At 42.1% G+C, this 16,845-nt stretch overlaps 1 protein-coding gene across 2 annotated transcripts in view; it reads left to right on the forward strand.

Moving 5' to 3' along the window:
• Gria1 (glutamate ionotropic receptor AMPA type subunit 1) overlaps nt 1-16,845 on the forward strand; it is a 319,566-nt gene that overhangs the window by 174,824 nt on the left and 127,897 nt on the right. For both annotated transcript variants that reach the window (XM_063269677.1, NM_031608.2), the window contains exon 5: nt 10,628-10,681. In XM_063269677.1, the coding sequence (XP_063125747.1) occupies nt 10,628-10,681 (54 nt within the window). The remainder of the gene's footprint in view (nt 1-10,627; nt 10,682-16,845) is intronic.

A 16,845-nucleotide genomic window follows, 5' to 3' on the forward strand; every position in this document is an offset into this window, starting at 1 on the left:
GAAGTGAGACTTGATGCCTTTCATTTCACATTCTGTGAGTCCTAAAACTTCCCTATGAGACTTAGTGAAGTAGCAAAGCCTATGGGAGCCTTGCTACAACACTTCAAGCCATCCTCACACTGACTGACCAAGACCTTACATCTTGTGCTCCGATTTTAAAGTTCAATTGCATTGTCTCCTAGAACTTACAGAGCCAGGGCTGCAGACAGATTCCTGTGTTCGGCCTAAGGCAGTGTCACTCACAGATCCAGCATTGGGCAGCACATGGCCTTGGCCAGCTGACCTATTTTAAGGGCCACCTCCTTCTCCTGAACAATTTCTGCCTCTGGGAGTAGGAAGGATCGTGTACCTTATGAATAGGTTCTGTAACCTCAATGGCTTCAGCCAACCAACCCTAAACTGTTTTTGCTCTGGTATCAGAATTGGAGAAAGCACCACATCCCCGCCAGGAATGCCTTCGTGTAGATCACTGTCTTTTTGAGCTGCATTTGTGTATTTGGATGAACTAGCAAGGAAGAGGCTCACAGTTGTGTCTGAACAGTGCCATTAAATGAAAGACGGGCTTTTAAAGTACTTGACAACATGACAAGGCTAGTTAATGGCTCTCAAGACCCTGGACCCCCCACGGGGAACGCCGCCACCAGATCAGCTATTCTGAAGCTTCCACAGCAGAGCAGGGAGGACTTTGAAAGCTCTGGGCTCTTTCAGTCATTACCCTTGTGTGTTCTGCAGTGTCAAGTATGGATTTGGGGTTTGCTCTTAAAGAGAAACCAGCACAAAATTGTTTCTATGGTGACTGAAGTCCTCTGACTGTCCTCAGGTTACTGAGCACTAATATCTAGGTGGGGTGTGGGACACAGTGTAGAATAATTGGTAAAGGCAGAGTTTCTGGAACCAAACCAGCTAGGGTTAGGTTTCCAGTTTTTGCTAGTTTGCTAGTTTGGGAATCTGTTCCCATCTTAAATCCCCACTGTAAAGCAGAGCTTATGTTGACTTCCTCTAAAAAGGCCTTTATGAGGACTAGAAGGACCAGGACATGGAACATACTTAGGTCTGCCCACAGGACATGATGTGTGGAAATTCTGCCCATTGCTGCTATTCTTAGTGCCAACTGTGCTGGCTTCATGAGTCATTTCCCTCTCTAATGATCAACGGGTTTATCCGAGAGATAGAAATAAAGGGTCCTACTCTGCAAACCTGGGGGTGGGGGAAGAGCTGGGATGGGAGATGGATGGCTTTGACATGTCCTTTCTAGAAAAGTGGTTTGTCCTGAGCAGTGGCATGCTGCCGTTTTCTGAGTGCTCACAGCAGAGAGAATGCACTGGTTTAGGCTCTTCCATGTAGGATATGTGTCCTTACACAATGGATCCCATAGCACCTATCAAGTCCCCTGTTATAGAAGAGGAAAAGGTTTCTGTCTGCTTGTTACATTTTTGCTTTGTTCTTCAAAAGTCTCACAGCTAACATAAAAAAGAAATCAGGCAACTGGATTTGGTGATATGGTCCAGTGTCTTCAAAATGTCGCTTTCTCCAGGGTTGAAGCAATAGCTCAGAGGTTAAGAGCATTAGCTGTTCTTGCAGAGGGTCCGGGTTTGGTTCACAGTCACCAAATGGCAATTACAGTCATCTGTACTCTAGTTCCAGGAGTCCCAGCTCCCTCTTGGGCCTCCAGGGACATCAGGCACACATGTGGTGTGTGCCATACATGCAGGCAGAACACCGTGGGCATATTTTTTATTATATTATAAAAAATATTATAAAATACAACTTTCTGAAGTTAGGGATGTGTCTCCGTTAGAAAAGTGCCTGCTGCATAAGCATGAGGACCCAGTTCAACCTCCATCACATACCCACGAAGCTGAATGGGGTGACGCATGTTTTTAATCCCAGTGCTAGGAGTTGGGGATGGGTACTTGATCCCTGAGGCCCACTGACTAGTGACTCTAGCTTAACTGGGGAGTCCCCTAGGTCCCAGATTTCCAAAACTAATCAAGAAAGAGGCTGAGGAATGACACCAAAGGTCAAATGTGCAAATGCACCCATTCACAGGAACATGCATACACACACACACACACAAACACACACACATATTCATATGCATATACACACAAAGACAACATGGAACCCAGAATACAGTTTTCTTACTTGTACATCTATGGCTACTTCCTCTGTCAAGAACAAATATTTATTTCATCAGGAAGTGACTCATTTGGCAACTTTTTTACATTGTTGTTTATAAACACTTTAAATTATTTCATTCTAATAGTCTGAAAACAGAGATCATTCTACTAGTTCGAAAACAGAGACCATAATTGTGAAAGGCTCCTTGAGGCCTCTTGATTGATAGCTTGTACCCACATTTTACAGCTGACGGTGAGGATAACTATTAAATATAAAAAGAGACATGATAGAGGAGCATCAGAAATCATGGGAGGAGGGGCAGGATGGCTGAAAAGTGAGGAGAAACAGAAAGACAACTGAACCAACAGGGAAGAATGGAATACAGCCCGCCTGCCTAGACGCTCCACAACAGGGGGAAAAGCAAAGATAAAATATGAAAATATGAAAAGGAACCACAGCACTCTACCCCAGGAAAAACTTATGGCTTTCTGAAGCCTCCAATACCACAGTTTTTGAACCCTCAAATTAGTTTTGGTTCTGGTGCAGCCCACTGCTCCACCAGTGGCCAGGAGTGGAGAGGGGCTCCAATTTTCTACTCCTTGAGTATCATGAGTTGTGATTCATACTGTCTGGAAAGGAAATCTATCCTTTAGGACTGAACTACCCTTTGACTCTGATTACAAACAAGAATTACTTGGAGCCCAGGAGCAACCAGCCACAACTCGAGTACGGAAGAAGATTGGGAGGAAAGGAAGGCCTGATGTCAACATACCAAGAATTTCAGGCTTGGTTGACACAGGGAAGCGTGTAGTAGATAGCCTTGCCCTTGGTAGCTAGAAAGGTGAGCTCGTCATTTGAGAATAATGGCCAAGATGTTAGCTAGCCCTGTGCTTGTGGCGCAGTCTCTACGCTGATCTAATGCTCTGCTGCAATGCTCACTGAAGACTCTCGGGTTCAAAGTGGATTAATTAACCTTCACAGCTTCATCCTACCAGTAGCATGTTTAATGCTGAGCTGGTTTTGAAGGAACAAAAACTGACCTGCTGTGTGGATCTCGATCGCTGTGTTTGCATCTTCTTTTCAACACACATGGGAGACACCCGTTGGGCTAGAAACTAGAAGCTACAGGGTGTAGAAACTGGAATATCAGCAGATGCAGAGAATCAGCCCAACTCATAGACTTAGAGTACACAAAGAAATCAAAGGGAGAAGGACATCGTCAAGCACAGGAGTACAGTACATCATGAGAGGAATAGATAAAATTCCAAAACTCTGGTGTGAGTAGGAGACAGAGAGAAAAACACACAGTGACTGATTGGACCAGGAACACAACCAAGAAAATCCAAGAATCAGCAATAATAATAATAATAATAATAATAATAATAATAAATCATCTCCATAATAACTCTAAATATAAATAATCATAGTCCTAAATGAAAACTGACTGAACCCACTTAATAAAAACAACATTCAATAATATATTGTCTATCAGAAACACTATCAAAAGACACAGATTGGAAATGATAGGAAAGAAGCCAGTACACCAGGAAAATGGGTCATACTTGTATGTGATAATGCAAAGCTAAAACCAGGCAGAGGAAGTAAAGGTCACTGCCATGTTACTAAATGAACAATCTGTCAGGAAGGTATGCATCAAATCTTGGTGCACACAGTTCATAGAAAAAGCACAACTGGTCAGAAGTGATCTGATAGGGCATAAACAACAATGCCAACTGATCCCACTCAGGAATAAGTAGATAATTTTATTTTTAAAAAAAAACAACAACAAATGAACTTCTAAGTTAAGTTGTGCCATAGCCAGAGACTTAGACAAATACAAAACATTCCACCCGTCAGCTACAAAACAAGTTCTCTTCAACAACCCATGCAATCTCTGAAATCAACGATATTTTAGGCAAACAACTAAGTTTCAACAAAATAATCAAATGCATTCATTGTAGAATAGCATATCACAGTGAAATAAAACTAAAATTCAAAAGGGAAAGCATGACATAAACTATAAAAGAACGAAGAGTTTGTATAATACAATCTCAGATCATCAGTGCTTTGTTGAGGGAAGCAGGGGGAAATAGTTTCTAAATCCTAGAATCAAATGAAAAGAAAACAGAATATCAGAACCCTTGGGCTGCAGAAGTATAGTTATTGGTCATTTCATTAAAATTTAAATTTCAGATTAATAATGATACACTTCAAAGTTTAGAACAATAGAAACTATGGAACCTCAAAAGCAGTGGAAATAAATAACAAAAACCAGAGCACCAATTGATAGTGAAGACTAAAATAACACTACAAAGGGGAAAAAGAAGGAAGAAGGAAAGAAGACAAACAAACATAAGTTTAGATTTTTTAAAAGAAAACAAAATGAACAAGCCCTTCCATAAACTAATCAAAAGAGACTAGAGATGGACGACCCACACCAGCAACAATGGAGATGAAGGGGGGAGGGGCATTCTAACAGACACCAGTGAAATCCAGAGGACGGCTAGAGAATACTTAAAAACTTGTGTTCTGAACATACAGAAAATCTAGAGGAAATAACTGAATTCCTAGAAGCGTATGACCTACCCAAATTAAATCAAGACGGTAAAAACAACTTCCTCAGATCTGTATTAAGCGACAAAAATAGAACAGCAGTAATGAGTCACCCAACAAAGAAAAGCCCAAGACTGGAAAGGATCACTGCCAAGTTCTATCAGATCTTTAAAGAAAAGCTCCCAAAACTCTTCCATAGGCTAAAAAGGGAAGGAGCATAACCAAAGTCATTGCATAAAGCCAGTGTTTCTCCGACATCACAGCCAGATATGCATATACTGGGGGTGCAGGGGATGGGGGAGGACAGAGAGATGGTGAGGCTGACTAAAGACTAATTTCCTTGACAAACATCAAAAATTCTGTGGTTACCTGCATAAGATCAAGCTAAAAGCCCATCATAGATGGGGAGGTGACCTTCATGTGCCACCCTTTACTGAGAAGCTACCTGTAGTTGAAAGTTTTCGGGAGAGACTCATTCTTTTCTGAGGATGTAGACATTGATAGAGTCTCCACACTCCAGTGGGTGGCCCCACGCGGTGCACAGATGGACAATTCTAACTGGACTTCCATGGGTTACATAAATAAATAAAAAGACGTGAAGTTGTGAGAGGGTCATGTTGGCAGAGATGTGGAGGCAGTTGAGAGGAGCAATAGGGTAGACCTGATGATATCACAATTCATGTTTTACATGTATTAAATTCTCAGGAATAAAGAAAAATTAAATGTTTTTTGGTAAAGTGATTATAAAACTAATTTAAAGCCACATTAAAAAAGATCAGATAGTATAATCAGGTTGGTTTCTCTCAGAGGATGCAAGGATGATTCAACATATGCAAATCAATCAAGGTAACACAGCACACAGAGAGATGCACAGACAGAAGTAACATGATCATGTCAATAGAGGCAGAAATAAAATCCAGCATCCCTTCATCATAAAACCCCCAATGAAATTAGGAATGAAAGTAAGATACCTCCATAACTGTAATTTTGCTACTGTTATGAATCATAATGTCAATAGTCTTAGAGACAGAGGTTTGCCAAAGGGGTCATGACTCACAGGCTGAGAATTGCTATTTTAATATAACAGAAACAAGATCCTTTCTGAAAGTTGTTCTAATAAGCCCACCTACAGAGTATTAGCAAGGAGTTGCATAGCTGTGCTGAGCTATAAATGCCACAAAAGACAAACTCTCAGGACAAGTGTACTTATCATAATTGCCTGTTCTCCTATGTATTACTCTGTCACAGAACTTTTAAAAATTTGAATTATATCATACATACCTCATTAGGTATGCAAATATTATATGCATGTATGAAACATGATGATGAGACCCATATGTATTATGATGTAAAGTATAATATTTTTAAAATACACATGTATGCATATAGTCATATTCTCATGAAATCAATTACCCTAAATAAAGTGAAATATATTTAAATTCATAAAAAAAAGAAAGTAAGATACCTCAAAACAATAAAGGCTTCCCTGACAAACCTACAACCAATGTTATACATAGTGGGGGTTGCAGAAAGCATTTTCTGTAAAGTTGGGAATGAGATGGTGGTGGTATCCACTTTCTTCATTCATTTTAAATACAGTGTTTGGAGTCTTGGTGCTATAAAGCAAAAGAGAGAAATAGAAAAAATACAAAGTAGAAAGAAATACGTCCAATTATCTCTATGGACCTGTATTGAAAAGAATAAAGATTCTATTAGGAGACTCTTTGATCTGATAAAAATATTTCAACAAATTGTAAGGATGTGAAAACATACAAAGTCAATAGCTGTTCTATACATCTATAATGTACTTGCTGAAAGATGAATTTTAAGTCCCATTTATACTTTCGAAATAAAAATACATAGGTATTAGCTCCCCTGTCATTGCTGTGGTAAAATATTCTGACAGAAAACTCAGGGAAGAAAAAGTCTATTTTGGACCACAATTCCAGATGGATGGACTCCTGTCGTGAAGAGGAAGGCAGGGAAGGCATGGCAGCAGAAACAGGAAGCCAGACGATCACACAGCAACTGCACACAGGAAGCAGGGAACAGGGAGTAAGAGGAGGCTATAATGCTCCAAAGCCCACCCACAGTGTGGCACATCCCCCAGCAACATTACACCTACTAAAGACTCCATGGCCTCCCCAAATAGCACTGTCAGCTGGCACCAAAGTGTTCAAACACATGAGACTACGGGGAACATTTCAAACTCAAACAGAAACAACCCAGGAATGAGCCTAACAGGGAGTTAAAAGGCCTCCATAATTAAACCTCAAAACGTTGATGAATAAATGAATAAGACAACTAGAGATGGAAGAGTCCCTCCCTCCCCTCACTCATGGATCAGCAGAATTATAATGGGCAAAGAGCCTCAAGTGACTTCCAAAGCCAGCACAGTCTCCATATAAATTCCAAAGGCCCCCTTCAGAGCAATAGAAAATGCAGCACCCGGTCTCAAATTACATCATAGGGCCAGAGTGGCCCAACCTTCATGGTAATGGCACAAAAACATGACAACTAAATGATACAACATTGAGGCTCTAAAAATAGACCCATGCCACCTAAAGTGTGGTGTCAGAAACACACATCAGAGCAAGAGCAACCTCGTCAGCCAGGGGTGACTGGGAAGCTAGATTCCTACAAGTAGCCAAATGAGTGTGGGGAGATCTCTCTCTCTCTCTCTCTCTCTCTCTCTCTCTCTCTCTCTCTCTCTCACACACACACACACACACACACACACACACACACACACAGAGTAAAAAAAAAAATAAATAAATAAATAAACTCAAAATAGATCAAAGACCTTCATTCACTTAAGACCCCAAACTCTGAATCTGCTAAATGGAATTGGAGGGAAAACCTTTAAACGTAGGGATTGCCCAAGGACTCTCTGTAAAGAACCCCCAGTAGGTTAGGGCCTGACAAATGGGGTTGTGCACAATTAAAAATCTCCTGGACTTCAAAACAGACAATTAGCAAGGGAAGAAAGAGCCCCCAGAACAGGAAAATAAAACCATTCACTATTTATCTGCTAGGAGATTAAAATCCAGAACTTACAAGGAACACATAAGGCTCAATACTAAAAAACAAAACAAATCATCTGATCAATAACGGCAGCATTGGAGCGAACAGACTGTTCTCAAAAGAAGTATAAATAACCAAGAAATGGGCGGAAATCTGTTCAACATTCTTAGCCATGAGGGAGAACAAACCAAATTCACACTGAGTCTCTGCTCGCTCCAGTCAAAATGGCTAAAACTGTGCTGGTGAGATAGCTCCAGAGGCACAAATGCATGGAGCAAAGCCCAGACACCCAAACTCAAGTCTTAGAAAGTACATGGTGGGAAGAGACAACCAACATCTCCTGCAAGTTGGTTTCTGACCTTCCTATGCACACACACTTGTGCACAGATACACACAAAATAAACAAGTGTGCACTAAAACATAAAGATTCTTTCTTGGATAAAAAACGTAATAGCTGAGATGAGGAAAGCGATGCTGGGTATGAGGACTCATGCGTCTGAGTTCCAGCATCCAGGAAGCAAAGGCAGGCAGTTTTCTGTAAGTTGGAGGCCAACCTGGGTCACAGCGTGAGTTCTAGACCAGCCACAGCTACATAATGAGACCCTGTCTTGGAAGACAAAAGAAGAAAGGAAACAAATACTACACCTGCTAGTAGTAAAAACTTATTTAAAAAAAAATAAAGAAAGAACAAGGCACACCCTACTTGTGGGATGTCAACCAGCCAGCATGACTATTCCTCAAGATTTAAAAATGAAGTACAATACAGTCACACCGAATGCACCTGTGATTGTCACAGAGATGCAGACACTGTGCTTAGTCCAACGTTGTTCACAGTAGCCAAGGTGCCCAGCAACAGATGAATGAGTGATGAGTGTGCTGTATGCACCAAGGAGTTTCACTCAGACTGGAATAAGAATGAAATTCTTTCATTTGCAGAAATTGGTCAGAACTGGAGGGTATCCTATTAAGTGAAGAAAGGCAGGTTCAGAAAGCAAAGTACTACAAGTTTCTCTCACAGGCAGAATACAGATTTTAAAACATAAAAATGTATAACTTCAGGGGCTGGAGAGATGATTCAGTGATTAAGAGCACTTGCTGCCCTTCTGATCTCCATGGTCACTGCATGCGAGTGATGCACACTTATCCATGTAGACACTCGGGTATAGTATAAAATAAAGATAAATTTATATAAATTTACATTGATATGGAAATAAATAAGCCCAAAATATCTATGTATATAGCAAAGAGGGTTATTTGGATAATTTTCTTTGCCAGTATATAAGACACTAAATGATATAATCCAATCACTGGGGACAAAATAAATTCGAGGTGCAAGTCATCCAGAAGCTCCCAGGGCCATCCATCACACCGACCTGTTTTATCATCTCTGTGGTGTTTATGGCCTGCTGACATCTTCTTCGTTCATCTATTTATACATTTACCATCTGGCTTCCTCCTGAAATGGCAGCTCAGCTCAGCGAGGTCACTGGAACCTTGCCTTGCTATCTGAGATATGGTCCAGCACATTACCCAATGCTTAACATGAAGTCTGTGGCCAGTGGGTGTTTGTTGAACCAATCACAGAAGGCTGTAGATAGGGGTGAGGTGAGAAGGTATCCAGAAAACATGCAGAGAGTTGGGGAGACCTGCAGGGCCCATTCATGTATAGTCCATGGATAAAGAAAGTCCAAAGAACATTCACTGGTGATAAGGTTCGTGAGGTCACTGAGGGGAAGGACCCTACCCTCACAATATCCTTTTCAGTAAGTGACTTTGCGTGCATTTACCTGTGTCCTCCTCACTGTGGGAAGCCTCCCACACCAAATACCTTATTCTATCCCCTGTTCACTGTGCACCAGCTTCACGCTGTCAGGGTTTGATAAGTACTTTTGAGGTAAAAATGAGTCAAAGTAATAAGTCAGCCATTGGATAGGACCAGCATGGAAGCCACCATCAGGTCGAGATGCACACGTCACTCTTTTATTGGTCCAACGTCATCTTCCATCGATTTACCCCCTGCTTCCTTCTGCATTCCTACGTTGCAAATTTTTTCCGTAGCTACACTCCCTGAACGTCATGGGCTCTGAAATATCTTTTATTTGCTGTTTTGTCTTTATTGGGAGCTGAATGGGCTTTTGATAAAGGTATCTCCTTGTTGAAGAGACGGCAAGCCATTTGACAAGGAAATGGAAGAGTAATGAAGAATTATTAATAAAACCATCCCCTTGGTGGTTTCTGAGCTCCAGTGTCTGGAATCTAGCCTCACCACTATTCCAGTGTGAGCATCGTGTGAGCATGCATTCAATTATTCCCCACATGAAAAAAAAATGTGAGCCGTTATTCGCATACATCCAATTAAGGAGATGTCTGAATGTGGATTTTAATAACCTTGAGAATGTATTCAGTTAGGCCAGGAGCTTGGCTACCTCTCATATATTTCATGTCTTGTTGTAGCAGTACATGGGGAAGAGTCATCAAGCAGGGTATACAAACCCAATTCGATGATTTAAAACAAAAGAAAGGAAGAAATAGATCAAGTTAATACCAGGCTTGCCATGGCCAGAACCAAGGCGGGAGACCTCAACCGTTCCTCGTGAGTGGTGTGTCAAGCCGTCCCGGCAAACCTGGGGAAGCTCTCGCCATAAATATTTTCTCTGACTTCAAGATAATTTCAGATAGTCAGCATTTGCAGTGGGGGAGGGGAGGGGTTAGGGAAAAGAGTCAAGGGTTAGAGTGTTTACAGTATAAATGTGAGGAACAGAGTCCTGAACCAGGACACCTGCATCACCCACCATCGGTGCCTGGTACGGATGTTATAGTCCTGTGTGCTCAGGACAGAGAAGCCATGTTGTAAGTAGCTGGTGGACACTGTTTTTGTCACTGTCGCTGTCTGTGTGACTGATGAGTACCCTCCCATTTTGTCTTTCAGATCGTGAAGCTAGAAAAGAATGGCATCGGGTACCACTACATCCTCGCCAATCTGGTGAGTAGAGCAGGACAAGCTGGCTGGTCCTGTGCTCCCCACGCCTGAGCCCGAGCTTGCCTCACACTCGCCTGATGTGAACCATGAGGGAGGACGGGGGCAGTTCGCTAGGACATCGCTACATCTCAGAGACACCAAATCTAACTTTCCTTCCATCCTTCTGCTCTGGTTTCTGTTTTTTGTTGCTGGGGGGGGCCAAAACATACCTTGTCAAAAAGTAATTTAAGGGATGAAGGCTGTTGTTTCAGCTTACAGTTCCAGGTCGTCATCCATCCATCCCTGTGGGGAAGTCCAGGAAAGAATTTGAAACAGCTGCTCACTTCCCATCCAGGCTAGAACAGAGAGAAATGGATGTAGGGCTGACTCGCTTGCGTGTGCTCAGCTCAACTTCCCCACGAGTTCAGCAACCCCTCCCCCAGTTCGGCACCCATGCCGCCCACAATTGGTTGGGTCTTCCCACAGCAATCACTTGATTAGGAAAGAATCCCTCACAGATATGCCCAGAGGTCAAGCCAATGCAGGCAGTCTCTCACTGAGACTCTCTTTCCAGGAGACAACTATGAACTCTCTTCCTGTGTCAAGTCAACAGCTGAATCTGACCATGACAATGGTCACAGGTCCCCCTTCAAACTGCAGCGGACTGCCCATTGGGAGATAGCTTGCTGGAGGCTGGAATGCAGGCCCTTATCCCTCAGTCTAGCTCCCTCTTAATAGCTCTGGCTTTAGGAAATCACCACATCTGGCAATGGACATTAAATGTCTGGATCCAACTGGTTTTGAACTTAATGGTTGTTTTACTACTCGAGAGTTCAGACATTTAAATCATAATTAGGCTAAAACTGACAAATCTTTAACCAGGAACTGTCTTAGGGTGTCTGTGTTAATATCAGTTTAGAGAGCTTTTTGGTTTTTTTTTTTTTCATTTCATATACAGTCTAGATAAGCTATGTCTTAAAAAATGTTTTCACTTTAGCACACTGCAGCTGTTTATTGGGTGCCATTATTTTACATGCCACAGAGATGGCTGGGTGTTTCAAATCTTTACATACTGCATCTGTGTAAGTCGGCTTCAGCAATTGTCTTTCCTGTCAAGTCTAATTTTCTTGTGTCATGGTTTCCACTTTTATCTTTTATGTCATCAGTGTTGATTCTTCTAGCCCTTAGCCTCCATAGTCAAACGCAATATTCATTTGTACTCAGACCCATAGTTTAGAGACTTTCTTAAGATTAAAATCCATAGACTACACAACACCACACACTAAGTTACAGCGCTCAACTCTATGGTTCTGTGTAAATTTGTGGGGTTATGAAGCCATCACACCTTCATTTTAAACACTCCACCACCACCACCCCAAAAACACCCATGCTTGTCAATAGTCATTGCATGGCTCACTCTCCAAGCTCCTCCAGCCCCATGCAATCACTAATGTACATTCTATCTCCGTGTATCCCTTTTGTATTGCCAGACAGTAGTTCATTATAGAGAGCCTGTTTTGCACATCCATTACACAGCTGATGGACTTCTAAGTCATTATCATCTCAGGGCTGTATAAAAACTGCTGTAAAAACACCTGTGACATACATCTAGGCAGGGGACTGCTGGGCTGTGTGCTGAAGTCTGTGCTTAACACTATCATCGACTCCACAGTTCTTCCCCAAAGTGACTACAGCTGCCATCAAAACCTGAACCCATAACACACACAACTATGAATCCATTTCCATTGATGTTCACTCCTTGTTCAAATTGTCTTCACTGTCCTTGTCTGTCTTAACTTTTCATGTTCCATTCAGTCATGATGTTTACCAGGTTTTAATTTATAAAAAAAATTTAAATGCTAAACTTACTGAACTAAACATATAGCCATGTTCAGTTTTAGTCAGGGTATCTTGCTCTGAGTGATGGAGAGAGAGGGGTGAGGAGGGGGAAGGGGAGAGGGAGAGGGAGAGAGAATCGGTATTTTATACTATACAGTGCAAAAGACATCATTAGTTGAATTAAGGCACATGGTCTGTGTCTAAATGTGGGGTCCAGACATCTGTCTAACCCTTAAAATTCTGCCCTGCCTGCTCGACAGCCTTAGCCTGGCTTTCTCTCTTTCTAGCCTCTAAACCTTCCTTGCCTTGGATGCCCCATTCAAAGTCAGGGTTGGAACTCAGAAGGGCTTAATGGGAAAGGTTAATTTAGACTCAGGTGTCAATGGCTAAATCCATCATCTTTTCAAGATATTTGCATTTTAATGAATGATGTCTGTTTGGAATCTTTATGGGGAAGCCAAACATCTCAACCACAAAAGACCATTCGCAAAAATAGAATTGTTCTTAAGAACTAAGGAAACCAGGGGATGGGGATTTAGCTCAGTGGTAGAGCGCTTGTCTAGCAAGCGCAAGGCCCTGGGTTCAGTCCTCAGCTCCGGAAAAAAAAAAAAAGAACTAAGGAAACTTGTGATATCCTTCATATTCCAGATCCACAGTGCTGAATGGGACCATGGAAGTCAGTTCCACCAGATTCTCTGTTACTTGTAGGAAAACAGAATCATCAAGGGAGTGTGGTCCAGCCAGTGCCATGCAGAAGTAAGCAGTGTTGGTAGGCTAGCGCCAAAGTTTAGTGACAACATCTGATGTTCTAGGACACCAACTGTTTGGGAAGACACAGAACATGAGGCATGCACAGTTACCTCTGTTCAAATCACAGAAACTATCCACTGTCCTCAGAGCCTTTGAAGGAAGAACCCACCACCAGCCCTCATCTGTCACCAAGGGACCCCTCAGCCACAGCATCCCTAAGTCAGACCCTCAGGATACCCTATCCTTCTGATCCACATTTTTTGTCTTCTGACCTAATGAGTTCTCAGATCCTCACAACTGCCACTAATCGGCTACAAATTGCAAACACCAACCAGATAGGAAAGACTGACGTGTTCCAATAGATTAGCTGATAATTAGGCTTCAACGTCCTAATTAATTCAGTTTGAAACATGGTAGAGGATGTGCTCAGTTTCCTTTCCCCTTCAGAGGAATATCACGATTTATAAGATGATAATTTTTAGAAATTCAGCCACATAATTAGCTGGCTGCTGCATGGAGATGGCCCTCTTCTTCGGGGCATGGAAGCTAGGGTGCAATTATAGATTAAGGAACAGAAGCCCTTTGGAAAGAATGAGCCTGATTCGCAGTCCTTTCTATTGGGTCAGAAGGTCTGGGCTTCAGAGCAATCCCCAGCAATCTTCCCTCTAGTCACTTGGGAGAATGCTGTGGGATTCAAATCCCCAACAGTGGCTTTCAAAGCTGCCTGAGGGAGGAGGGAAGGAGAATAGATGGACAGAAAGGCTTACGAAGAAGGAGTCCGAAGGATCTAAACCCTGCTTTGTGCCCCGAGATGTCACTCTCGCTTGGCAAGCTTTCTGCTAGCCACCAAGCCTCAAACCTCAGTTTATCCATTTGTCTGTTAAAAATAGTAGTCCTCTATCTCCTGTGGTTGTCATCAGGAAAGGACCAAGTGTATTGGCTGATGATACCATGTCTTAAGAAGTCAAGTGGACCACACTGGTGGAAACCATTTCTAAAATATTTCTTTTATATTTTGAGATTATAATTTAATTAAATCATCCCCCTTTCCCTTTTCCTCCCTCTAAATCCTCTCAGGTACCACTCCCTACTCTCTTTCACGAATAAAATATATTCATAGATACACCCTGATCGGTCATGTTACTTACATGTATGTTTTCAGAGCTGACCCTTTGGTGGTGGATAACCAGTCGCTGTGCTATTCTTCCACTCTCAGCCTTTCTTAGTTGTCTATATGGGGTTGAAGACTCCTGATCTTTCCCCATCTATGTTAGCATGTCTACTGCTGTGATCCTTGTTCAGCTCATGCTTGGGCAGTCATGTTGATAAAACTTTACGGGGGTAGCTTCTGATATTCCTAGGAGATACAATCCCCCAGCAAACTCTTTGTTCCTCGGGCTCTTATATCTCCATACTCTCTCTTCTACAATGATCCCTGAGCCTCAGGAGTGGGAATTCTGTCGTAGATGTACCCACTGGGACCGGGCTTCACAACTCTGCGTTTTGATTGATGTAGCTTTCTGTAGTGGTCCTCATCTTTTACAAATAGAAGCTTCTCTGAGGATGGGTGAGGACTACATGTATCTATGGGTATAAGGACAAATATTTAGAATGTAGTTAATAGTGGCTATAACTTCTTGAAGATCCATGACTTTACTAAGCCTCGGTAGTAGCTAGTTTTTCAGTACCAAGCATGACCTCCCTCTGTAGAATGGGCCTGAAGTCCAATTAGAGAGCTGTTGGTTACCATCAAAGTATGCGTGCCACTAGTGCATGTATAGGGTTATTATGCCATGTTGGTCCTTGTGGTTCATATGTATGTATCTTGGCTGGGTAGGACTGTTGGTTGCTTTCTTCTTTTGGAAACCTGCATGGTGCCTTTTGATACCATGAAAACTAGTCTTCAGAGAATAGGCTTCCAGATCAGTTCCACCTCTGGGGCCTCTGAGTCCTGCATCCGAAGTGCATGATACCTTCAGCAACAGGGACTTACCCTAGGTGAAAAACTCTTACTAAGAATTTCTTTGACTAAATCTACCTGTTGTGTATGCTCATGTATCACAAACATGTGTGTATATGTGCACATACATGTTTATACACCTATTCTTCATTTACATCAGTGACAACTTAGATGAACATTAATGCAACACCAGACTCTCTCTCAAGTGAACTTGAACAATGCAGACCAGTGCATCACTACACCTTCACTTTCCCAAACTCATTCTTTTTGAGATATAATTCTTGTTTTATACCATTTTCCTGCTTAACATAAATAGTCCATGGATTCTTGATAGGTCCACAGATTTGTACATTTCCATAATCAGATTTTTTAGAAATATAATACTTTTCTTCATTCTTTAAGAATATCATAAGTTATGCAATATGTTCTGATCATATTTTCCCCAATGTTTCTCCTACCTCCTAACTGCCCCCAGATGCACCCCTACCTCTCCTCCCCACCTTTGTGTCCTCTCCTGTTCGATATTTTAATAACCTACAGAGTCTAATTTATATACTATATATTCCTGGATAAGAGACCCTATACTGGAGCATGATTTACCTACCAGGAGCCACAAACAGACTTAAAGACTTGCCCCAGAAATCATCAGTTATTAATATTTCCTCAGCAATAGTTAGAGATAGGAGTTTTAAGCCTTTCCCCTGTCCATGCTGGAATACTGAAAGACCTGATCTTGTTCAGGTCCTCTTCAGGCAACATCTTTGTGGGTACCTTGATCCTGTTTCATAGCAAATCCTCCCACCCTCTGGTTCTTATAGTCTTTACACCTCTACTTTCAAGATGGTCCCTGATCTTTGCAGGCAGGAGCTATGCTATCCATGTTCCACTTGTTCAGAGAACACGTGTCCTCTGCACCTTGGCCAGTTGTGAGTTTCTGTGCTAACCACTGTCCACTGCACAAAGCAACTTCCTTTTCAAAGTCTGTGATCTGCACTGACCAATGGGTAAAGACTTTAGAGGCCAGTCATTTAGCAAATAGTAATAGGTTATCCATGGTGCTTAAAAGCTCCCCAGCCTTGAGTTCTTGGCCAGATTTACAATTTCAGGCATGTGTCTCCTCCCATCCACCATCAGTTTAAAGTGTCTTCATCATATGACTGAGAGAGAACTCTGACCATTGGCCATCAATCCACACCTCACCTTTGACTCATATCTATCTTACCCTGCCACACCCCAGCTCAAGACAACCACACACCCCCCCTCTCTCCCTCCCTCTCTCTCTCTCTGCTTATCTACTCCAGAAACACATTTCCACACTCTCCATCTAACTCTGATTTTATATACTGACCCTCTTGATAGGCCCTTGCTGCTACCATTATAATGACCTCTTCAAATAAAACAAAGGTAAAATGACTTCCCCAGGGTCACCACATTTATGAAAAGCAGGGCATGGGCTTCCCCACATTTCACAGAAGCACAAAGGTCATGTTCTCACTACTGCAACCTGTGACACTTGGGCATATAATAGTTTGGGGAGACAGGTGTAGGGGCAATCCCCATCAAGAAGGTGGAGTTCAGTGACAGCAATAAATCCAGAATGCAAACTCAGTGCAGTGTCACTCAAACTATCCCTTCTAGT

This window comes from Rattus norvegicus, chromosome 10 (assembly GCF_036323735.1).
Source record: "Rattus norvegicus strain BN/NHsdMcwi chromosome 10, GRCr8, whole genome shotgun sequence".
Taxonomy (NCBI): domain Eukaryota; kingdom Metazoa; phylum Chordata; class Mammalia; order Rodentia; family Muridae; genus Rattus; species Rattus norvegicus.